Source organism: Cenococcum geophilum (genome assembly GCF_001692895.1).
Source record: "Cenococcum geophilum 1.58 unplaced genomic scaffold K441scaffold_32, whole genome shotgun sequence".
Lineage (NCBI taxonomy): Eukaryota > Fungi > Ascomycota > Dothideomycetes > Gloniales > Gloniaceae > Cenococcum > Cenococcum geophilum.
Window position 1 is genome coordinate 1689978 of NW_027137590.1, and position 26627 is coordinate 1716604.

Genomic DNA, 26627 nt, shown 5'->3' on the forward strand with positions numbered 1-26627 from the left:
TTAAACTATATTTTTATGCCCCTTTTCTACAGCTAGTAATAGCGGTATCTAGCCGTTTTCCTACTTATAGTTCATATTAACGCTTTCTAAGAGTAGCTGCACTACTATTATTTGCCTAAACCTTATAGCGCATAACAGCTTATGCAAAAAGTCCTCTAGGTTAAGACTGCTAAGTCCACTTCCAATTAATAGCCGTACTACTAATTCGTGTCCATTCCTCACTACCTATAATAAATCCGTACACCTGTAGTATTGATATTAAGTTACTACTCTAATTTTTGCGGCTTTAAGAGATTTTTAAGCAGTTATATCTTGTCCTCATTTCGCAGCCCATGTTAATGCCATGCTATTCTCCCGTTCAATATTATGGCGATAAAGGTAAGGATTTAGAATACTATAGAGGCGGTTATTTATCCGGGCGAAAGCATTAATATATCCCTCTACTTATAGGTTCTCGGCTATTAATAATAATATTTTATATAGCAGATTAGGCAGCAATATTCTCTATAACTGTTTATTAGCACAGCAAGTAGTCATACTTAAGCGGCGAGAATACTTACTGCTAAAGTGGAAATCTATATAGAAGCTTTAAAGTAATAGTAATTATTAATGGGTAAAGAGCTCCAGAGACATAAAGCGCGAAGTGGGAATCCTATAAGCTCGCATAGATAATACAAAAATAGCGCGTATAAATCCCTTCCTTATGCCTACTCCTTATATAGGGCATTGAAACGCCATATTCTTACTTAGAAAGAGGATGCCCGTAGCTACCACTTTCTAGGGAAATTAAACTCTAGAGTTGTGATTCGGTTTCCTAAGCACAATTAAAATATTAAACCGCGCATTTCATTTTTCCAATCCGCTAAGCTAGATTCTAAATTCCAAAATCTGGTTTTTAGATTTTGTAATCAAGATTTTCGGATCTAGCGTTTATACACAATTCGTAACCAAACGCCAAGATTATAATATAATAGGCCCACTTCGGAAATATAAACAGCCGTTAGTTCCTACTAAATAGCAGAACTTAAGCTAGTGCTAGTCGCATTTCTTTCTGCCCAAGTATAAACGACCTACCCTAGATAAGGATTACCCATATAAGGAGTAAGAGCGTGCTAAGAGTTTATTGTTATACTTTTAGGTTTCTTTCGTTAAAGCCTAATATAACTCCTTCCTTTATTACGCTAATTAGCAGATAAACTAAATCTAAGCTCCTTAGGCAAATCCTTAGTAAGAAGAACAATCCATCTTTAATAAACTCCCACTATCAGGTCTACCTTTAAAGTGACTTAAAAATATAAAGAGATAACAGCCCGTTAATATATATTAACTCTAAGATCCATAATTATAGTTTATTAGATTCCGCACCTAGCCTATAAAACGGGTATAAAATAGTGAAATAAATTAAATGGTTAAAATTAGGCCATCGCTTGGCGAAAGAAATCATAAATTCTCTTTCTACTTACGTCCTTGCTCCTCTTTTAAATATTATATATTACTTTACTTCCAACCTAGGCGGACTTTATAGTATATTAAAGTATTTAGCGTACCAAGCTACTAAGCCTCTACCGCATAGCCTCCCTTAATCTACTCTTCCTCATATACTTGTAGTTCTTAACACTTTATCTACTATATTTAACCCGTCTATTACGGAAGCCAAGCTCCAGACTAATATAAGAATAGTTATAAAAAGTATTAAGGAATATAAATAAGAAGATAATATTAAAAAAGACTTAGGTGCCTATTTCCATAGCATTTAAGTCCTTAAATTAAATCAGAAATAGAATTACAGCGTTCGTTCCTCCGTATTACGCAAACGCCTTCTTTTAGCCTCTATAGAGGCTGTGTAGGCCCGCTAATATAATAGATTTCTCTTTAACATACGCCATGTTAAAGCGCTTTCTATAATTATAATAGACAAATTTTACTTAAATAAGTCATCTTTCTATTTTATTTAGTTGTCTTATCCTTAAGGATTTACTATATAAGAATTCTAAAAGCATCTATAAGAATTAATCCGTGAAATGCTAAGCCAGGCATAGCTATAGTATTTTATAGTACCTTTAACTGCTTCCGCTTTACTGCTAGCGAGTTACACGCTAGGATCTTATTATAAGAGTTATATAATATACCAATCGACTATTTAGCTAATCGGCGTAGATTTCCTCCCGTCGCTTATTTTTAATACGCTTTTTATAGACGCTTATAGAAACGTGATTTATAATTATATTATCCATAAAGATATGCAACAAAAATTTATTTTAGCTATTTAGGAGGAAATAAAAGCCTTATTTATAAAAGTGGTATTATAGCCCGCTACAGAGAGTGCCTTACTTATATATCATTAACGACTTAAGTCCTTTTAGCCATAATTTATACTGTTTAAGAGCTACAAATCTTGCTTTTGCTGTCTAATAAGGATGCCTAAAAAGGTCTTCGACTACGGCCATGCGGTCTATAATGTGTGCATTAAGACCTTTAGTTAAAAACCGAAGTTAGAAAAGCACACGTTTATTATTTTTTCTTGCTTACTTTATGGGGTACCCTAGAAAATATCTAGCTTCCAATTTATTCCACCTATGGCTAGCACTCGTGTTCTTTATATAGATGGAGGCGGTGTTTATGGCGTTATACCTCTTACTTTCCTTAATTACATTAAGCAACAAGTTTAGCATTTTAGTTGCCCACTCTAGGATTATTTCGACTATATCTATAGAACCTCAGTTGGTACGTATTGGTTGCTAGTTAGACAATTCGTCTCCTAATATACTTTTAAGGCGGCCTAATCAGCATTAATATGTACTTTATGCCATGCAATCTCTAAGAGTCTCTCCGTCGATTCAAGGAGCTTACTAGAAAGACTTTTCCACAAGATTAAGAAGGACGCCTTTTCTTAACGAGAAGATTTTAAAGACTTATTAGCGCTCTTATTAGAGACTATTAGTATAATTTATCTACTATCGAAAGCGCGTTCCAATAGAGTCTAGGCATTTCTCCCAAAATATTTAATCCACTAAAGAACGACACGAAGGTTGCGGTAACAACAATAACTGCGTAACTAACTATGCCTTATCTAATGTTAAACTATAATAGAGGACAAAGACCTCGGGAGTGCGGTATATAGGTTAGAGATATTTATTCATCCAATTTTACTAATATTAACTTAAGGGTACCAACTTATTTGGGCTTAGCGACTAGAGTATAACGTATTAATTAGTAAAACGTAAGTCTCTAAAGCCTACCTTCCCAACTTAAGTTTCCTACTAACTGCGCTAGGAAAGTGCTTCCTGCACATCTACGGCTCCATAGTATTTTAAGCCTAAAGTACTTAATAACCTAGGTACTTACCAAGATAGTAGCCTTAGGTGCAATAATCCTTATTTTATCGCTTTTTAGGAATGCCAATTTCTCTAGCCAGATAAGGGCCAACCGGATTTTATACTCTCTCTAGGGACTGGCACTTCTTCTACTTACGAATATAAAGTAGGAGTACAATCCCCGGTTATAGATTAATGTATTTCGCGCCTAGTCCAGGCATTTATGGCTAATTTAAATAGAGAAAGAGAATAGAAAAAGTTCTATAATAGCGTGCCGATGAAAGCGCGTAGCTAATACTATTGTCTTAATGCATTTTTTAACGGTCCGGAGCCGAACATTAATAATTTATCTTTACTTAAGGATCTTAAACAATTAGTATATAATTCCATTACGTCTAGCATATAAGCAACTCTGGTAAAGGATTCGATCTATACTTCTATTTTCTACCTCGAGCTTAATAACGTACCTTATTTCGTTAATAGTAACTTCCAGTATTAAGGGACTATATTTTGCCGTTTAACTCTTAATTATTAAGGTAGAGAGAACCTTTATTATACCCTTATTGGGACCTCTTCCTTCTTCCTTATCTTTAGGCGGCCGGTAGCTTGTATAGAGTCTATACTAAAGGGCGTCCCATTATTTAGACGGCGTATACACTTTACTACAGAAAGTATAGACGAGGAGGTATATATATTAATTAGAGGGATCATAAGCAAGCTAAGGGTAATTAGTGGGCTTCCAAAAACACTTTAGTAGTTAGTAATAATTTAAGGTCTAGATGCCCTATTTAGCTATATTAATTATTAAGCACCAAAGAGGCCTCTTTTAAGCGTTCCGTTAAAACATAAACGGCAGGAATAGCTAGAACAGTATTAAATAGACTAATGCTTACGATAACCAGATTTGCATTTACGGAAGTAATTTAACTATAAAGTAAAAAATATATATATTGTTATATTGCTTAATATAGAATTCCATTTAAACTTCTAGTAACCCTAACTATTCCTACCTCTCGTTCCTTTAATAAATTTGCCTAAATACTTAAGTTTTAGGTTCCTAAAAATAAGTTTATAGAAAATATAGCTAGGGCAATTATTATAGTTTAATTAAAGGATCTATTATGTCCCTTAAAACTAAAGGTTAATTTTTCTAAAGAATAAATTCGTGTTGGCGTAAATCGAAATCTAGATTCTAAAGTCGTTTTTCCGGAAAACGAATTCGGAATCTAGTTTAGCGTATACTGGATCGGAAAAATCAAAATCTAGACTCCATAAAACTACACCTTAAATATAGGAGAATTAACATACTATTGGAGGCAGTGCTTAGGATTCCGCATAAATGCTCTAGCGTTAACCTTCTTGTGCAACCATAGCCCTCTTAAACTTTCTTCGTTTTCTACCTCTAAGATTTTTTGCTGCATCTACCTCTGCTTACACCCCTCCTTATAGGGTCAATTAAGTTAAGTTAACCCTCTTACCAGGTCAATAGCCCGGTAACAATCGCTTCTATAGCTATAGTAGCCCTTTATCTAGTTAACCTTCCTTTAGAACTCCTCTTTATAGTTACAAATTATCTTAATTTAGCGAGTCTAAGCTTACTTAGTTGGTCGGCGAATTATCTATATACAGCTCTAATAAGCAAGCTTTATCTTATCGCTCTTACGTATACCTATAAGCTCTCCAGCTGTCTAATAACTAAACTTAGTAATATTACACTCTACTACAAAGAAAGAAAAAGGGGGTTAGTTTTGGAATAGGCCGCTATTTACAACCGCACATTTACTTTTAAATCCTTACTAAAAAAATAAAAGGTTAATATCTACCTAAGAGATCCTTATAGAAATACATTATTACACCTCCTGGCGGGGTAAGGAAAAACCATTTTAATAAGGCTACTGCTTAAGGCGGGAGCAGATATCTCGGAGCGCAACATTTCCGGCTTTACGCCATTATATTTTACTACCGGACGGGGATTTACAGATACTATTTAACTTCTTATTAATAAGGGCGCGGATATCTCCGCTAATTAGATTAGGGATCTAGGGAGGGACTTTTAGGATATAAGCCTATTCAATTAAGGCGCTAATACACTACTATACTATGCGGCTAACAACGGACATATAGATGTACTTCGGCTGCTTATTAAGGCAGGTGCTAATATTAACACACTAAGCCAGCATGGGCGCATAGCGGCAAGTAGTGTAAGCGTTATCTTAAGTATAGCTAATGTTCTTAAATTCCTTATAGAGCTTAGGGCTTATACTCCTCCTATAGTAAGGGTTTTAGCTTATATACGCCGTTTAAAAAAGAATTAAATTAATTAAGTAGTGTTACCGTAACTTGAAATAAATCTTCAGTCCATAATATTTAAAGGCTATTTTTATACGTGGCGTGAATATATATCAGGTAGAGCTTAAAAGGCTATCTAAAACAGTTTCGCTAACATATAGTTTTCACATAAGTAATTAACTAAAAGGCAGCGTCAGCTAATAGTTAGGATGTGGAAGAAAATCTTAGTATAGTCCTTAGCGTAGTAGCCGTTTTACTAAAATAGGAGGGCGAATCCGTTAATTAGGCAATATAAAGTCACATTTATTTCGGTTTTTTTAAGAATAAGGCATATCTAATAAGAGTCACCCTACACTCTTTCCGTGGAATTCACTATTAGCAAAAACCCTAACTATTTATTAGTAGAACATGCTTAAAGAGATACATAGGTAAGTCTACAAAGGCATCTCTTAATAGTTCTATTAAAGTATCCTATATAGATATAAAAACATCTAATAGTGTAATTCTATAACTAAAAACACTTTAACTAAAGTATAAAAGTAATAAAATGCTCGCAGACCGTTACTAATATTACTTAAAGCTAACTATTATTGCATTAGTAAAGTATAAAAGGTTTACGCGTATTACCTACTTACCGTTAATATCCCTAAAAGACTTAACCTTAACCCTTATGCTTAGGAAGATAGGAGCGCTTATCTTTATCCTTAAATATAAGGTCTAGGCAGTCCTCCTTATTTAGGGGCGTTAGAGGACTATCTTCCAGATTATCGTCGTAAGCAGGCGGGTGTCCCCCATTCAACGGCCGATGGTCATGAGTGTTATAGCCCCCGCGGAGCCAGTAACGGAAGTTACGGGCTAGCTTTTACGCTCGACTAAGAAGGTTACGTCTTAGACGGTCCTATAGAAGATAGATTGTCTTTAAAAGAGTGCTTTGTCCTATATAATAGAAAGGTCCTAAAGAATATCCGCGGATATAGACGATAATATATATATTCTCTTAGTCTTTTAAGCTATAAAATAATAAATATATAAACAAGAAGAGCAATAGTAATAGCTTTAATAAGGAGTTTAAAGAGCATAGCAAATTGTTCGGTAGAAGAAATTACTTAGATATTATCCCATCCTATTTTATATATTATTGCGGGTATCTAGCTTAATAGGGGCCTTTCTTTCACTCACTCCCCTAGCTAGCACCATTAAAGTTAAGGTTATATCTCCAAAATTAGTTTTCTATTTCCTAATTTATGATTCTACAATTTATAAATCTAGATCCTATTTCCCAAATTACGGTTTTAGGATTCGCGAAATTAGAAGAGGGATTAGGAAAATAGTTTCTTTATCCTACTCGCCAAAAGGCTACCTAACTTTTAAACTAATATAAGAGCCCTTTACGGGGTAGACCAGCTAGTGCGGAGATACTAATATACAATAACGTCTCTGTAGGGGAGGGGATGTTATTCACACCTTATAAAGGCTAATTATAATTATAATTATAACTACACCACGGTTAAAATGAGACACATTATTATAATAAGGCGGTTAGGTTGTCTACTTTCCCGAGTTTATTTAGCCTAGGCGACTCGCCCTACCCTATTTTATATACGTTTTACCAAATATTACTACCTACGCCTTAGCCGCCAGCTATAAGCCCCTACCCAAATCTTAGCAAAACTTTACTTATACAGTAGAAGAGTATAAGATAATAAAATGTTATTCTATCTACTCTGCTAGCACCTTTAAATCCTTCTATACTTACTAGAGAATCTCTTTTATCTAGGAATAAAGCCCCCTATCTTCCTTTTCCCACCTCCCATCTATTAGAAAAACCACCTTTTATAGCTTATTAACCCATAGGACTAGTAGCTAGTAGTAAGGTGTAAATGCCTTAGCTATATAATTAAGAAAATACCCTTCCCTATTTACTAGCCCCGATTTTAACTTAGCCAACTTAGTAGTATTCTTATAGTTCTAACGCTTAAACTTAGTTAGACCGATATTTTTACCCAGCCCGTTATAGTATACGCATATCCAGAAAAGCACCTAGAAGAACAACTCCAAATCATACCTAAAGGAGTGTTTCTCGCCCAGAAGCACTCCTATAGCCATAAATACTCTTATACTAGTCTTGCCCCATACTCCTAAAGGTCCTTCTCACTTCTCTTTAATCGCGAGATTAAAGTCAATTAAGAATGCCGGCTAAGAAGGATTGTTATCTTCTTCGTTCATTATAAGGTTGCCTATTAAAATATTATATTAGATAATGCCAGCCTACATATATAAAGACTTATATCCTTTAATACCACCCTCTAGTATAGTAAGTATTATAGCCCAAGAGCTTGCCTTATAAAGAGGTTTCCTATAATTACTAGTGATAACGCGTTAATATACGCGATTCTGCACAATAGAGCGCTTAGTTAAAGAGGTCGAACACAGGCGCTTACTAGGCGGTAATAGGGCGCTGTAGCTAGAAGACCTCTTTCTACTAAAACTGCGGCCTTTCCTTATACTAATTTGCGCTATAGCCAATCTCGGAGGCATTATTAAGCCTTCTAGCTTATAATTTATCGCTCTTATAATATCCAGCCCCTTACGGATATTAAAGATATTATTATCTTGTCCACCTATATAAATAGTTTTATAATAATAGTACCTGGCTACGTTAACCACTCCTTTCTCCGTTACCTTAAGCAGCAGTTTACCCTCTTCCTCGCGCTCCAGGTACTACTACGAGTCTTTAATAATAAGGGGTATCTTAGGTGTCCCTTTACGGTATACTTTCCAGCAAATAGTCACTTAACCAGCGACACAGCGTGCACGCTTTATAAGTTCGTTAAGGATAAGACACTCAGTCTGACCGTTGCGCACAACCTTAATATATCGTTTGCCGTCCGATATTAAAATAGTAGGGTTAAACCTAAGCTGCTTCTTATTCATCTAGAGAAATCCTAATATTACTAAGGTAAATTATAGTCCGTCTTTATTAATATTAAACAATGATAATACGATGCCTCCTACTTAGTTATACTCCTATAACCACATAATAGATCTATAGAGGGTAAAGCCTAGGATAAAGCGACGAGTGTCCTAAGCGGCAAAGACTTCTCTTATATATTTCCCTAAATCAAACTATGCCTGCAAAGGTATATCGGTGTTTAGATTACTCTTTAGCTCTCCCAGTATAAGTATATGCGACTAATGGCATTAAGAGCTTTCGCCGGCTATTAGATTATCTATAAAACCAATATCTAGCTTTTACTTCGCCGCAGACCCTTATAAGGGCTGCTTAGTATATATAACGAGCTTTTGTTATATCTTTAGGGCGGACCCGTACTCCTCTATAAAGCCCAAAAATGATCCAATTAGGTTATTAAACCACTTTAGGACATTATCTTGCTTTGCGCTTTTAGGCCAGTTATACTAGCCGCCCTTAGCGTATAGCGGATTATCCCCTTCCTTATATTTCTTAAAAACGGCGGCGCTTACCGCCCTAAGGCCTTCTACTTCCCTAAAGAATACTTTATATAAGTTAGGAATCCCAATATAAAGAGGGCCTAGCTCCTCCTTTAGAACATCATCCACGTATTTCCTATATTTAGACAAGTTAGCAAAGCTGCTTATATTGCGTTAATATGGGGTTTAAACGTAGAATGGCAGCGGTTAGGGGGGAGGTGTAGACTCTATTACGGTGGCGATAGCATTACTCCATACGTCCTTATCTGATTCGCGATTAAGAACTATTTTTAGGAAAGGAGTAAACCGTTTAATATTAAAGTCATTAGAATCAACCAAGGAGCTAAGTCAAAGAAGGTCGCTATAAAGAGTGCCACGGCTAGCGCTAGATAGCAGTAATTGAGCAGTAGGAAGGTTTTATAATGCCAGGATAAGGTTAACCACAAGATTTTTAAGCCCTATATATATTAGAGGGGACTTATTAGATAAATTAACAAATACCTTTATCGCCTATCTAATGCAATAAGTCTAGAGAGCTAGGGATACCTAGATCCTAATAAGTTAAGTTAAATAAATTGTAAAAGTTATTTAGTCCTTCCCTAATAGGCTTCGTTTTAATTATCTCTAATCTAGAAAGATTTACCATTACAAGCAAACGCGCTAAAAGCTACGTTAGGAGGGCCGCGTAGCAGGTAGGTAGGCAGGCGAGAAGGGGAGATTAAAGGGGCTAGTATATAAGGACAGTATAGTAGTAGGTAAGTGCAGGGAGGCTAGGAATATATTAAGCGCGTCTTACAATAAGGGAATAACTAGGGGGAAAAGTATAAGAAAGGGAGCAAGGTAGGAGCAGATACGGAAGATTAAAGGTTAGGCGCGGAAAAGTTAAGCTAACCCGACGTGGCTCAGACTAAGGCTTCGTAGGGCTTAGTTAAATACTAAGCCACAATAACCAGTTTTAGTTTATTCCGTAACGCGTAAGGCTCTAATATAGTAGGGCTCCTAAGAGCGGGTTAACTGGGGTTAGTTGCATAAGCGCCCACGTATAATTATATAACTAGTCCTAAAATAAGCTAAACCTAATATACCAGATAGTTAACCTCTTTTTATAGCGGTTAATCGACCCGTTTCCTGAAATTAGGATTTAGTTTCTCAAAACCGGATCTAGTTTTTGGAATCGCGCCCTTTTTATAGCAGTTAATTGGCTATCTCCTAGGGCTAGGGTTGGGGCCTTAGCTTCGGGGTAGAGTTGCGATTTAAGCTAAGGTAAAAATAGCCCTATACTTACCCCTCCCAAGACCATTAAGCTGCTTAGCTTAACACTATCCCTTATACCGTCGTTAGCCATATAGATATAGCCCGTGCGCGATTATAAGAACATTAAAACCTTAACTACTAAAGTATTGCGGCAGAATTACTAACCGCCTATAAATAAGTAGGTTTACCTTTTTGGCCGTATTTAGTGTGTTTAGCTTAGCAGGCGTTCCTAACAGTTAATAGGCCCGTTTCCCGAAAACAGAATCGGGATATAGTCTTTAGAATTAAAATATAGTCTTTAAAATTGGACCCAGTTCTTAAAATAAGATTTAGTTTTTAGAGTCGCAACCTAGGCTAACATTAAGGGATATATCCTGTATTTATTCTTAACATTCCCACCTTATTAATATAAAATTCAGAGTTAACCTATACCCTAGTTATTCTATAAAAACACTAAAGAGCTGCCAAGCCATTAATTATTTATTATAGTCATGTATCTAAAGTAAAGATTACTATTAAGGTCAAAGCGAGCCATAAATAAGAACTTTCAAAAGCAAAAGGGGACCTTCTTAGAAAAGGCCGATAGATTAAAGCGACACTTTAACGCAGATTGCTATATCCTTATACGGCGCAATAGTCAATTTTATATTTATACATCTATAGATTAACCTTTATAGCCTCCAAACCCATAAGACCTAGTAGGCCCTCTTCTTTCTATTACTATACGGAATATACTAACTATTTTAAAGGAAAGGTTCTATCCTATTCCAGTTAAGAAAACTCTAGCACATTTTAACTAGGGTAAAGAAGATAGGTTAATAAAGGTTAATTCTAAGCAAAGTGACAACCTTAAGGACTAAGTAAGTTACAGGGTAGCTAACTTATCACTACTAAGCATATAAAGGTGGAGGACTTACTAAGCTTGCTTACTATAGTTAAGCAAGTCTCTAACTTTAATCCAATATGCAAGAACTTATTTATTTACGTACGGATAATAACAAGAGATTCTTAATATAGAAGCAACTATATAGAAACAAAATACCAAGCTAAAGAAATCCTAGTTAACGCCTTAATCCTTAATAAATGCTAAAAGAGATAAACGTAATTACGAAAATCTTTATAAGAAATTTCTTATTCCTTAAAGTAGAAAGTATAGTTAAGGTTAAAGTAAGCCACGAACAAGAATTTTTAAAAGCATTTAGTAACCTTAAATAAAGCCAATAGATTATGGCGGCATTACCAGCAGATATATATATTATAGCGCAGCGTAATAGTCAATGTTATCTAGTTATTTACACATCTATAGATCAGCCTTTATAGCCTCCAGACCTAGAAACCCTTATTTTCTTCTATTATTCCACAAACTAACTTCTATTTTAAGGACAAATTCTATCCTCTACTAGTAAAGAAGACGCTAGTAGAGAGTAACTAGACTTAAATACGTAACAGGGGAACGTGGTGCTCGCTTTAGACGCTAAGCTTAGTTAGATCTACTAACTTATTACTAATTAAGCATTTAAATACAGCAAATACTCGCTATAAAGGGTAGGGCTAGTTCTAGCTTAAATCTAACAAAATTTCTTTAATAAGCAAATAATATAAATAACTAAAGAGCGTACCATTTAAGCCAACAAATTTCCTCCTTAATTCTGCAGACTTCTCTATCCTAAGGCTAAGCGTACCCTTTTTCTCTTTGCCGTAATCTTATTTCTAGCCTTTACAACCTATTTATCTCTATAATCTAAAGTTTTATTACTACCTCCCTTAAGAGTATAAATTTCGTTTTAAAACCGCCTAATAGTACCTCTTATTTCTCTCCAGTCACTTCTTAGGCTGTTAATCCAATCGTTAGCCTTCCCTAGATAACTTAAAATATAGCGGTTGCTTTCTTTAAGGCTGCTAACTTTCCCATTAATTTAGCTAAGCCTATAGCTAAATTAATTAACTAAGCTATCTAGTCTCTCTATTGCCCCTAATAGAGTAAGCTGGGGGTTAATAAGCTTTATTGGAAAGAGTTACCAAGCGGACTATATTAAGACGACCTCTTTATCTTATTAGTGCGGGGCGAGTATTTCCTTATAGTTCCTTCTGTATTAGCCTCGTCGTTCTCTAAATTACTCTTACGTTCTAGTACTAACTAAATATCCTACTTATATAAGCTAGCGAACGGACAAAACTACAGGGAAGCAACTATCGTATACCTACCCTACTATATTAACGGCCTTATTAAAGCCCTTAGGATTAAAAGCAAGCGGTATATCCTAGCTCCGTTAGCGGTATCCCATAAAGGATTTAATATTTAGAGCGCACCTTAATCTAATATAATGTAGTATCCTCTATTATAGCTTCTAAGTTGCTCATTATTAAAGAAATAAGGCAGCTAATAGTTTAAGTATCTTTACAAGAAAGTAAGGAGGAATTTCCTTAAAGGATACTATACTTAATATAGGTCTGGTTAAAGGATATAAAGGCCTTTTATATCCTACTCCTCTCTACTACTTGGCTAATAAGAGAGCTAATAGTAGGCTCTGCTTCAACTATACCTCAAAAGTTAAGCCAATTTACTAACTTAGGGATACTAGCACAGTATTACAAATGCACTATAATACAGCCACGATAAGAGCATAATCCTTCCCCGTCTACACCCCACTTACTATGCCTCTATAGGAGGGTTATATTAAACAATAAGGGCTAGCATCAACCCCTTTCTTCCAATCATTCTAAGACGGCGATATAGAGGCAGCTAATTAAGTGTTGCTTTGTACAGCAATGCCCATCTAGTTATATAGCTTCACTTAAGCCCCATTACGCGCCTTAATGTAACTTCCTATCGCCTTAATAAATTAACAGCTAACGAGCCTAGCCTAAGGTCAAGACAAGGTAAACAGGCAACTTAGCTTTTAGATAGCCCCAATAGTGCAGGGTTTAGAGGCGTTTATATAAAGTTATAAACTAAAACCGGAAGCCAATAATAACCTCCTAATAACGCCTTACCTAGCAGGAGTAGCATTATATAGTCTACTCCTAACGCCCACCCTTTACAGAGCAGGACACTACTTAAGCAGTAGACTTATCTCAGCCAGTTAATCTTATATATTTACTCCCCATTTATAGCAAAGGAGCTATTAGTGCGTTATAAGGTAGTTTAATTAATATTCTAGCTAAGCCCTTTATAAGCGCTCCGCCTTATACAGGCGGTATAACAACTCCTATTAATCTACCTTACGTTAAAAGAGGACTTATATTTAAGACAGTGGGTAGCCAGTACTTAAAGGCATATAGACTTATACCCTTATTTATACATTTTACTGCGTCCTTATTTCTATAAGTAGTCGGTTTACTTTTCACTTATCATTCGTCTATTAGAACACTCCATCTTCTCCTTTTTTTACTAGCCATTCTGTCTAGTTATTAACGTTAATCCTCCTCTCCTCTATAACAACTATTCTAGAATTTGCTTTAGATCCTTACTTATAAAATTAACTAAAAAAAAAAAGCTAAACGCACCATTGTAGATTTGAGGCGTTAGTGTTGGCCTAAGTACTATTAGACTTCTTAGTCTTTGCTATACATAGGTACCCTCTAGACTATAAAATCGCCCTTCTCCATCCTGCTCTTTCTAGGAATAATTAAAAGCCGTGCTTATAATAGCATATTTAGATCTAGCAATACTCTTAAAAGCCTGTTAAGCAGCCTAGATAGGGTTTAACGATAAATAACCCAACGAAGAGGCCAGTATAGGCCTGCGAAGATCCTTACATCCTAGGCCAATAACCAAGGAGAAAAGGCTAAAAGTAGCTTTAAAGTATAAGATACCTGCCAAGGATCAGGTTCGTGCCGTCTTATTTAGCTTATAGATAAATATACTTCTTCTTACCGTTCCTGTTAGCTTTATAGTTAATTATCTTTACGCTAATAGTATTACCATATTTATCGTTAACTTTATTACTATTATTCCGCTTACTATAATACTTAGCTGCGCTACTAAAGAGATTGCGCTCCGCGCCGGTAATATATTAGGTGGTCTTTTAAACGCAACTTTTGGGTACGTTTCTCTGCTTCTTATTTATCCTAATATTATCTAATATTTGGCGCAGAAACGCTATTAAATTAATTATCTCTATCTTAGCCCTAACTAAAGGCCAGATTACCATTATTAAAACTTCCTTAATCGGCAGTATGCTTTTAAACTTACTCCTTATCCTTAGCATATACTTCTTCTTTAGAGGTATTAACCGGATAAAATAATATTTTAATATAATAGTAGCAGATACTGCGGCCGGTTTTCTAGCTCTATACATTAGCGGTCTAATTATTCTAACTATCTTCTACTCTACGCTATTAAGTAAGTTTAATAATAGCTTTAGACCTATAATAGATACTAACCCATATAGCTATAAGCCCTAATAGCTCTATACTTAATCGGGAGCTTTCCCATAGAACAGCTGTTATCCTCCTAATTATATACGTTTGCTACCTTATATTTTAATTAAAGTTATATACCAAAATATGTAATACTCTAAGCCAAAAGGCTCCTAAGCGCAAATCCTCCCAAGTTAAGTAGGGTATGTCTCTCCGTAGTATCGCACAGATTAGCGCTAAAGCGGCGGCTATATCTAGAGGCGGAGTAAACTAAGAATAGCTTATACAGGATTTAAACGCAGAAGAGGAAGATAATAAGATTAAGGAGCCCAAATTAACGATCTAGGGTGCAATTATAACCCTTAGATTCTCTACTATGTTGGTCGCCTTCTGTTCTAAGTTTATAGTTAATAGCATTAGTAATATTACGGCAAGCGGCACTATCTCTACCACTTTTATTAGTCTTATCCTACTCCTAATTGTTAGGAACGCTGCCAAGTATATAATAGCGGTCATAATAGCTTACAAAGATAAGATAAGTCTAGTAATTAATATTACTATTAAATCTAGTATATAAATCGCTCTTCTAGTTCTCCCCTTTATTATTATACTTAGTTAGATTATTAACTAGGATTATATAACGCTTTATTTCAATATCTTTCTAATTACTATTTTATTTGTTGCCGTGCTCCTAGTAAACTATCTTATCTAAGATAGTAAATCTAGTAAGTTTTCCTTTCTATATAGGTAATCTACTTTAACTAACACTAAAATAGACTGGCTTAAAGGCGTTCTTATTATAATAATCTATACTATTATTGCAGTTGCTAGCTAGTTTTATCCAAAATAAGTTTTAGATCCTCTTTATCCTACTTAGTTTAAGCCTCTAATTACTATCTTACTCCTCTATTAGTGTCGACTAGTTTCCATTACCTGGAGCTAAATAGGATTTTTATAAATTGTATATATAGCTTTCTAGCAAACCCTAGGCTGATCTTCTCGTATCTATTAAGCCGTCCAGGTTACCTAAAATATTACTTTCTTTTGTTTTCTCTTAAAAAAAACCCTTTTATATTTATGTTACTTTTCTTTTATATATATACAGTTAAAACTAGTTAGTACGATACGGTTTATACAGCCGAGCGTATCGTTATACTAATGGTATTGTTATATAAAGAGTCACATATTGGGTTAATAAGCAATAAAGGGGGGGCTTTATACTTAAAAAGGCTTAAGGCGTCCACCTTACCGGCTAAATTAGGCTCCCTCCTATACAAAATCTTTACTGGTTATACCGATTTTAGTGTAGAGAACTTAACAATATTATAAAAAGTCAGATTATTATAAAATATACCCAAAAAATTTTAATTAAGGCCTGTAGATCGTAATATAGAGTATATTATTATAACTAGGTATTGTACTAAAGAGTTTTAACTATATACAGATTGTGTCTTATTATACTGTTCTTAACTACTTAAATCCTCTTACATACTTATTATACCTATAATAGTGCGAGAATAATTGCTACTATTAACGAATTAGTACGTCTAATATATCTCTAGCACAATAGATATATAAAACAGGTAACTATATATAGTTATAATAGCGCTAATACTAGCAAACTAAATATATCTTAGTATATGGATATTTACTATACAAGCGCACGGTGTCTAAGCTATAATGCGATATTATTATCTCTTTAGCTACTTCCGTTAAAGTCTTATATAATAGCTCTTTTGCTACTACAGTGCCCATTACTTTACTCGGAGACAGCACCTAAAAATCCCCCAAATGCCCTTATTCCGTATGCTGCTTAGCTCGCTTCTTAGCCTAATAAGCCTTTTACCTTAACTTCTTCTATTTTTACCTCTAATTATATATTTACTAGGAGCACCTAGCCTACGTATAAGCACTCTATAGCTTAGGCTGTATTAGGTTTTAGCTCCATATTTACAGTAGTGCGGTTACTTTCTTCTTAGTTAGAATTAAAAACACCATCTATTGTATTTAAACCCTCTACTTCCTTAAACGCCTTATTATACTCTAGGTTACTTACCTCTAACTTAGACGCAGAGTTTAACGGGCTTTAGCCTGCGTTTATGGCGATATCTAGGTAGTTAGGGCCAACAAAATTCATTAGAACTGTGTCGCCTTGGCTAGGCTAGGTATTACGTTCCTTTTAGCGTCTTCAATGTGGTGGAACCGCGGCTTATTAGGGGGTAAATGGCAGAGGCAAAGGCAAGGGGGTAGCCTTTAGCTTAACAGGTTAAAGACTAGGGAAGCGATAAAGCATATTATCAGAGTCGTAGTATAAGCTAGACATAGAAGGACATAGAAACGTAAAATATAGTCGGTTAGGAGGTATAAATAGGAGAAGGGATCCTTAAGGGTATTCGCTCATTAAAATCGGCTTATTATTCGCTTAGGTATAAATGTCCTACTTACACCTCCTTTATAAAGTAGATCGTAGCTTTAACCGCGCTAATGTCTAAAAAACGCCACCTTAATAAGGGTATGGCCGGAGCAGGTCGTCCACCCTTCCTACTAGCGGTAGCAATATGCCACCTAAACTAAAGTTAAACTACCCACCACCTAGTCTAAGGACGCTTTCGCGCTAACAGATCAAAATCCGGGCTATAACCTATCTAAGTATCTCACTTATATACCTTTTACTATACTACTACTAACGCTTTAAACTAACATGGCTCACCCCTAAATAAGACAACCCCCCTAATAAGATACTTACACCTAAATACAATTATATTAATAATTAAACCAACAACGCCTATATTTAAAAACTAAATAGCCCAAATTAAAGCGACTACGCTTCTTATTATAGAAGAAAACGGCTTAGTAATTTCCGGGTACGTTATAGGCGTAATATTACACCTAGCGTTGGCTAATTAAATAGCTTACCACTACACTCTTCTAAGGCTCCTTTCTAGATCAGCTTATCACCAAAATCCTCCACAGGCTAAGGATTACACTAAAAGACGTGTATAAAGGTTGCCTAGTCTTGATTATATTCGCCAGGGTTTAATACAGATCTAGTATATAAAGCAACATTAAGCTCTAGTAGAGACGTCCCTTCCTTATACTCCTTTTAAGCTAACTTTTAGGCGGCGAGCTCTTGTTTTTCTAGGTCCTCTGCCTTTAATCTATCGACGTCTTCCTGGGTAAGGACTCTGCCCTTACTTAGGAGTCTCCTACTACTTTTCTTATCTATTTTAAATGCTTAAAACTTCTTATTCTCTTCTCTCTGTATATATGCATTAGTCGCAAAGCCTATAACAGCTTTAAATAGCTTTTTGAGACGTCGTTAAATGGGGGATTTAAGCATACCGTCTAGTCGCTCAGTAGTTGATTCGGTAATCTAATCTCGTAGAGACTAAAGGTCCTCTACCATTTTAGGTGTCCTTAGCGTTTAAGGACCTATACCTATAATTGATTATAGGCTTGCGGAGGGCTCTACATTTAGTAGAGTCTTTAAAACAGCCGTAAGATTATACGGCAGAAGACCTATAGCTTTCCAGGCGTTACAAATCGTCTTATAGGTAAACGCCTTTGTACGCGCCGCTGGGTAGAGCTTTATAAAATACTCTTTGTTTACCCCTATATAGCCATATCGACAGAAGTTATCTACTTCTTCACCGTAGTAGTGTTAAAGAGGTCCAAAACAGCCTACATCTAGTGGCTAAAGCTTATGCGTTAAATGAGGCGGGAGAGCTACTAGGACGATCTTGCGCAATAGTGCATACTAGATAAACTACTAGGTAAGATAGCTTAAATAATTATCTATTAGAAGTATACGGTAGCCTTAAATATTACCCTCAGCGTCCTCCATAAGTTGTCTCGTGTATTTATTATAGTATTTAATATAATATAGGCCCAACAAGTCGTCCGTCTAGCCATTAGTTGAGGTCGCATAGGCATATCCGCGAAGGCGCTTATCGTACTCAGTAATTTAATACCAAGTCTCCTAGTGTTGCTACCCCTTCCAAATTAGAAACGGAGGTAGGTAAGAGCCATTAGCGGTAATTGTCTCTATAATAGAGACTAACTCTCAAGATCCCGGTTATCAAACGGTCCGATTCTTTAACCTCTCCCTACTATTCTTACCAGAGACGATTATTCAAGCCATTGCTGCTTGGCCTAGCATAACCCCTTTCTCGTCAAAGTTAGCTATAAATTTTAAGTGCTTAATTAAATATTTGTTTCGTACGCTTTAAAAGAACTTAAACCAATTATAGATAATAACTAGATTATTATTCTAGGCCCTCTAGCAATCCAATTAACGACTCATAATAGTATAGAGCCCGTGGCGTTATATAAATTTCACCCCCTAGTATTTGCCTATTACCCTACCTTCTGCCAAAAATAAGCTCGCCATTGTAGGAAGCATATTAACCTTTATCGCAAGGCCCCAGGACTAATATTTGTGTATCCATTTAATAATTTAATCCTCCTAATAAGGATGCAGTAGCGTTTTATAAGCCAGGTGTTGAGGGAGACGCCTAGTAAGGCAATGCGCAACGGTAGAATAGGGTAATGCGCGAACGCTAGAGGCTTTGCGAATTAATAGCTTAACGCCCAATTCAATGTCTTATATAGCTTTTTATATAGAGACTTCAGCTTTATAAGAACTTAATTAGGGGAGGGACATATTAATTTGTATAAGGAATTTCGGGTTTAGGTGTAATTTAGTAGGGAAGAAGAAGAGCGCGTATAAACGCGTATGTCTTACTTAGGGGGGTATCTCGCTTAGGGGTAAGCCACGTTATATACTAACTAGAATATATAGGTAAGGGAGTATTATATTAACCTTATACGCGCCCTATAGACTTATAATAGAAATAAACCGCGTTTTATTTCTTATATATCTATATAATTTCAGAGCTATTAACTACACTACATTTCCTGCATTAGAGACGAATAGTAATAAAAGCATATAAAAGTAGTAGGATGCTCTAGGCTAAGCGCACGTTCGTACCCACTACCTACCCTTTAATATAGTACCGAAGCAGCTTCGTATTATTGCTATTAATAAAGAAGGGAAGCCAAGTAGTATACGCTGGTCAGCATATCTAGGTGCTCTTTCCCTAGCGCCTTCTCTTTTCCCTCCAACGCTTACCAGTTTATCTCCTCTGCCGCTTTATACTTTCCCTAATACCACAGCACTAACGCCAGGTTACTTACGCTGGTTAGCGTATCTAAGTACTCTTTTCCTAGCGCCTTCTTATATCCCTTCAACGCTCGCTAGTTTATCTCCTCTACCGCTTTACACTTTCCCTAATACTACAGCACCAACGCCAGGTTGTAAAGTTTCCTAATTATAGCTTTACTCATACCACAAACAGCGGTAATTTAGGTATTTATTAACCTAGAAATCTTTATAGTTAGGGCCTAAGCCCTAGTAGCAATATTATAATAATTAACCATAAGAAATAATAAGAAATTAATCTATTTTAAAGACTACACAGTATAGTATTAGGGGGAGGGTCAGGGGGAGGGTTATATTAGTAGCAACCCCGCCATAGGCGCTAAGCCTCACTTACGCCATACCAAGCCACTAATAGCTAGCGTGACTTAGGGGGGGGGAGGCAATCAAAACTTTTAAACGCTGCCTTTATACTATTAATACTATTTACTATATAGATATAATATCTTCTAAAGCATAAGCAGTATTATACTTTAACATCGTTTATTCTATATCTTTAATTAAAAATAGCTAATACGCACTAGCATAACCAAATATTTCAGGCTAGGCGGCGCGCTACACCCTGCTCTCCCCTTACTGGCCAATACGCAGCACACACAGCTCTGCCAGCCTTCAGCCTTCCTTAGCCTAGTATAGAGTGCGCACTCTCTCTTCTAACGCCTATTTAAGCGCCCTACCCTCCTCCCATAACACGTCCTAACTTATATATTAAAAACGGCGACAATACAGACGCTAACAACACAGCATAGCGCCGAGCCGAACCCCCTCAATCGCGCCAGCCTCTGCCTACTATCCCTTAATAGCGGCGGAGTCCGTGGGCTCTCCACGCTCTACATTCTAAAGGGTCTTATAGCGCGGCTTAACCGTAAACGTTAAGAAGCTAGCCTTCCTTAAGTGAAGCCATATAAGCTATTCAATCTCATCGGCGGCACAAGTATAGGTAGGTACGCAGCCCTAAAACTAACTGCTAGATTTAGCTAACTAAGTAAGTTTAATTGCTATTATACTAGGCCGGCTTAAAATAGACGTGGACAAATATATTGCGGTATATAGCGAGCTTATAGAGACAGTGTTTGGCAAGAGATTAAGCAAGCTCCCGTTTAGCTAGACCGGTAAAACTAAGGTACGCTTTAACTTAAAGAAGCTAAAGAGTGCTATTAAGAAGGTAGTTACTAACTATAATACCTCTAGTATAGAGTTCTTTAACAACGGGACTACTTAGGGATATTAAGTATTAGTAGCACTAATATACAGATCGCAATATGGATCGCACCACGCTAATACAGACAGATAAGTTCGTGTGTAGTATTGCGCATAAGACAAAAAAAATAGTATGCCTAAGAAGCTATAGCCTAACTAACGAGACCGGTATTCCTGCTATAATCTACTAAGCAGCATTAGTAATATTAGCCGCAACGAGCTACTTCAACCCTATTAATATTAGGGCCTGCAGATTTACTAATAGTAGCTTAGGTACGAACAACCCTATAAATAAGGTAGAAGGAGAGGCTTTAAATATTTAGTGCGCCGAAATAGGAGATCTAAAGCCCCTAGTTAAGTATTTTATCTTAATTGGAACCGGAAATCCTAGGAAGAAGGCGATTAAAGATAATATACTAAGGTTCCTCTCTAGAACGCTTATGGGGATTGCTACTCAAACAGAAAAGACCAAGAAGAGATTTATAGTAAAGTAGTATTAGCATTTTAATAAAAAGCGCTACTTCCGCTTTAACGTGGACTAAGGGCTATAGGACATTAAACTGGTTAAGTACTAGTAGTAAGGTGCTATTAAAGCAGCCACAGACGGGTATATTAACTATTAGGCGCAGAAGTTCCGGGTTAAAAACTGCGTTTTAAACCTAAAGCAAAAGCAAAGTATATATATAGAAAACTTTACCTAGATATAAGCGCGCTATTTACGCTAATACTATATAGATAGTACAGATACTACATTCACATCCGTTATCTATATAAGAGGTTATACCTCCCTTTAACGCGGCTAAGAGTTACTTATTTTAGGTAGGAATTTAATATATATTATATTATAAGGCTCTAAACTAGTAAGTTACTTATTATATTTAAACTATTCATACTAATCTCTATCTAGATGCTTATAAAGCTTACTAGAATATTCCTTTTAAACGGAACTTACGTTTTATAGGCTGAAGCTTTTAGCTTAAAAGACTTAAAAGTATACTATTTATAAACGGCCGGACTTAAAAAACTGCGGTTTTTAGCCTTAGTGGAGTGGGGAAGACCCAGATCGCGCTTAAGCTAGTATACCAAACAAGAGAGAAGTATAAAGATTGCTCTCTTCTCTAGGTGCTGGCGATAAATATCAAAAGCTTTTAATAGGCATACCTAAATATTAGGCAGTAGCTAGGTATACCTAGGCTAGAAGAGGAACAGGTAGACGTGAAGAAGCTAGTACAACAGTATTTAAGCTAGAAAAAGGCCGGTTAGTAGTTACTCATCTTTAATAATGCCGACAATATTAGTATATAGATTAGCAGCACTAGCAGCAGGGCTAGTTTAATCGACTATCTCCTATAAAGTAGTTAGGGTTTAATCGTTTTCACCACTTAGAGCTAGAAGATTGCCGTTAATTTAGCGCATCAAAACATCGTTAAGGTTTCTAAGATGGACGAAGAGATAGCTATATAGATGCTAGCCAAGTTCTTAGCTAATCTAAGCCTCCTTAACAATTATTAGGATACGGCCGAGCTAGTTAAGCAACTTACTTTTCTCCCCTTAGCTATTACCTAGGCAGCTACTTACATTAATAAGAATAGGATCGCGTTTATAGACTACCTCTTGCTACTAAAAGACTAGGAAGAAAGTGCCGTTAAGATTCTTAGTGAGGACTTTAAAGACGAGGCGTAATACTAAGACGTTAAAAATCTAGTGGCCACCACCTGGCTAATCTTGTTTAACTAAATCCAATACTATAATCCTCTAGCAGCCGAGTACTTATTAATTATATCCTATATAGACCTAAAAGACATCCCGTAGTCGCTCCTACCGCTAGTAAAGTTACGTAAAGCAGAAGTTAATATAATTAGCACTTTAAATATATACTTATTCGTTAGTAGGCAGTCTATAGGTTAATTGCTAAATCTCTACCAACTTATGCACCTAGCTACCCGCAACTGGTTAATAAAAGAGGACTCTTTAGCCTAATAGGAAGCTAAGGCTATTACATAACTAGAAGATATCTTCCTAAATAATAACTATGCAAATTAGAGCATTTGGAGAGCCTATTTACTACATATATAATACATCTTAGGTTCTACTCTTAGGGTAGAGGATATAAGTTAGGGACTAGGGTTACATAAGAAATTTAGGCTGTACTTACTAAGTAACGGAAGATATAATAAAGTAAAAAAACTGTTACTGCAAGTAATAGAGGTAAGAGAGAAGGCGCTGGGGAAAGAGCACCTAGATATACTGACCAGCGTAAGCAACCTGGCAGGCGTGCTACGGCATTAAGGAAAGTATAAAGCGGTAGAGGAGATAAACCAGCGAGCGTTAGAGGGAAGAGAGAAGGCGCTAGGGAAAGAGCACCCAGACACGCTAACTAGCGTAAGTAACCTAGTGGGCGTGCTATAGTATTAGGGAAAGTATAAAGCGGCAGAGGAGATAAACCGGCGAGCGTTAGAGGGATATAAGAAGGCGCTAGGGAAAGAGCACTTAGATACACTAACTAGCGTAGACAACCTAGCGGGCGTGCTATAGTATTAGGGAAAGTATAAAGCAGCAGAGGAGATAAACCGGCGAGCGTTAAAGGGACATAAGAAGGCGCTAGGGAAAGAGCACCTAGATATACTAACTAGCGTAAGCAACCTAGTAGGCATACTATAGCATTAGGGAAAGTATAAAGCGGCAGAGGAGATAAACCGGCGAGCGTTAGAGGGAAGAAAGAAGGCGCTAGGGAAAGAGCACTTAGATACGCTAATTAGCGTAAGTAACCTAGCGGGCGTGCTATAGTATTAGGGAAAGTATAAAGCGGTAGAGGAGATAAACCGGCAAGCGTTAGAGGGATATAAAAAGAATTAGTAACTAACTAGCGTAGCAGCCTAGCGGGCGTGCTGTAGTATTAGGGAAAGTATAAAGCGGTAGAGGAGATAAACTGGCGAGCATTAGAGGGATATAAGAAGGCGCTAGGAAAGAGTACCCCTTATAACGCTAACTAGCATAAGCAACCTAGCGGGCGTACTGCGTATTAGGGGAAGTATAAAGCGGTAAAGGAGATAAACAGCAAGCGTTAAAGGGATATAAGAAGGCGCTAAGGAAAGAGCACCCAGACACGCTGACCAGCGTAGGCAGCCTAGCGGGCGTGCTATAGTATTAGGGAAAGTATAAAGCGGCAGAGGAGATAAACTGTAAGCGTTAGAGGGGATAAAAAGGCGCTAAGGAAAGAGCACCCTTCTACACTAACCAGCGTGGGCAACTGGCGTTAATGCTGTAGTATTAGGGAAAGTATAAAGCGGCAGAGGAGATAAACTGGCGAGCGTTAGAGGATATAAGAAGGCGCTAAGAAAAGAGCACCTAGATATACTAACCAGCGTAAGCAACCTGGCGTTTATGCTGTAGTATTAGGGAAAGTATAAGCGCCAGAGGAGATAAACCGGCGAGCGTTGGAGGATATAAAGGCGCTAGGAAAGAGCACCTTCCATATTAACTAGCGTAAGCAACCTAGCGTTAGTGCTATAGTATTAGGGAAAAGTATAAAGCGGCAGAGGAGATAAACTAGTAAGCGTTAGAGGGAAGAGAAGGCGCTAGGGAAAGAGCACCTAGATATACTAACTAGCGTAAGCAACCTAGCGGGCGTGCTATAGTATATAGAAAGTACAAAGCGGCAAAGGAGATAAACCGGCAAGTGTTAGAGGGATATAAGAAGGCGCTAAGGAAAGAGCACCTAGATATACTAACTAGCGTAAGTAACCTAGCGGGCGTGCTACAGTATTAGGGAATATATAAAGCGGCAGAGGAGAGATAAACTAGCGAGCATTAGAGGGGATCTAAAAAGGCGCTAGGGAAAGAGTACCTAGATACGCTAACTAGCATAAGTACCTAGCGGGGCGTGCTATGGCATTAGGGAAAGTATAAAGCGGCAGAGGAGATAAACTGGCGAGCGTTAGAGGATATAAGAAGGCACTAGAAAAAGAGCACCCTTCTATACTAACCAGCATAAGCAACCTAGCGTTAGTGCTGTAGTATTAGGGAAAGTATAAAGCGGCAGAGGAGATAAACTAGCAAGCCGTTAGAGGGAAAAGAGAAGGCGCTAGGGAAAAAGCACCCTTCTACGTTAACCAGCGTAAGCAACCTATACTATAGTATTAGGGAAAGTATAAAGCGCAGAGGAGATAAACCAGCAAGCGTTAGGGGAAGAGAGAAGGCGCTAGGGAAAGAGCACCTAAATACACTAACTAGCGTAAGCAACCTGGCGTTAGTACTATAGTATTAGGAAAGTATAAAGCGGCAGAGGAGATAAACTAATAGCGTTATAGGGAAGAGAGAAGGCACTAAGGAAAGAGTACCTAGATATGCTAACCCAATAATATAAAGCTACTTTAGCACTATATTAAAGGGCAGGTAGCAGGTATAAATATACGCTTAGCCTAAAGCATCCTACTACTTTTATATACTTTAAGTACTATTTATCTCTAATATAGGAAATACAATATAAATAATAGCTCTAAAATTATATAGATACACAAGAAATAAAACGCAGTTTATTCCTATTATAAGTCTATAGGGCGTATATAAGGTTAGTATAATACTCCTTTATTTATATATTTTAGTTAGTATATAGTCTAAAATATTAGTAGTAGCATAGTAAAAGGTATATAAGTAAGATACTTAGATAAGTTATAGCCCAGATTTTAATCTGTTAGCATAAAAGCGTCCTTAGACTAAATAGTAGGTAGTTTAACTTTAGTTTAGGTGGCACATTGCCACCGCTAGTAGGGAGGGTAAACTACCCGCTCCAGCCACACCCTTATTAAGGTGGCGTTTCCCAAATATTAGCGCGGTCAAAGCTACGATCCACTTTATATATAGGGGTAGCAAGCTTATTAAGTTTACTTTAAGCGAGTCTCTAACTTTAATCTAATAGTTATATAAAAAGTTTTTTATTTCTACGTAAGTAATAAAGAGATATTCTTAACATAGAACTAACTAGATAGTAATAAAATATCACCTAGTTATAACGCATAAAAGAACAAGCTAAGAAAACCCTAATTAACGCCTTAATTCCTAATAAATGCCAAAAGAATATAATTACGAAAATCTTTCCTCTTAAGAAATTTCTTATGCCTTGTACTTCTTAGGAGCTCTATTTATAGTATAATTCTTTCTCTTACATAACCTTCCCCCTAATAGCTCTTCTAATAGATCCTCTAATACCTCTCCTAGTTAATCTCCTTACTTATACAGTTTGCCCCTCTTAGCTATCTCCATTATAACATCTTTAAGCGGTTTATATATCTTAGCATAACAGTAAAGGTAATAAGGATTCTTAATATAGTATAATAAAAGTTTCTTTTATAGTATAGCCACCGCTAAAACCTAGGTAGGATACTAGTATATTACTACAATAGGACCGTATAAAGATACAATTCCTCTATAACTAGGGTTTTGGAGACGTGTTATATCCTTTATTATATAATAAGTAGGTAACCAGAATATAAGATACTTTACTTATCCGCTTAAGATCTTAGTATTAGAAATTGTTAACA

The 26627-nt window shown here is 36.5% G+C and overlaps 3 protein-coding genes across 3 annotated transcripts; all 3 read right to left on the reverse strand.

The window, feature by feature from the left end:
• Positions 1 to 60: 60 nt before the first annotated feature.
• On the reverse strand, positions 61 to 222 carry K441DRAFT_570579 (uncharacterized protein; the record flags this gene model as incomplete). Its single annotated transcript, XM_067643926.1, has 1 exon — positions 61 to 222. A coding segment is annotated over one exon (162 nt), but the record flags the coding sequence as incomplete, so codon positions are not given.
• A 17143-nt stretch (positions 223 to 17365) lies between these two features.
• K441DRAFT_663215 (uncharacterized protein) lies at positions 17366 to 17973 on the reverse strand (the record flags this gene model as incomplete). Its single annotated transcript, XM_067649161.1, has 2 exons — positions 17366 to 17881; positions 17912 to 17973. Coding segments are annotated over 2 exons (159 nt in total), but the record flags the coding sequence as incomplete, so codon positions are not given.
• Positions 17974 to 18117: 144 nt separating this feature from the next.
• Positions 18118 to 18324, reverse strand: K441DRAFT_570348 (uncharacterized protein; the record flags this gene model as incomplete). Its single annotated transcript, XM_067643914.1, has 1 exon — positions 18118 to 18324. A coding segment is annotated over one exon (207 nt), but the record flags the coding sequence as incomplete, so codon positions are not given.
• Between the last annotated feature and the right edge of the window lie 8303 nt (positions 18325 to 26627).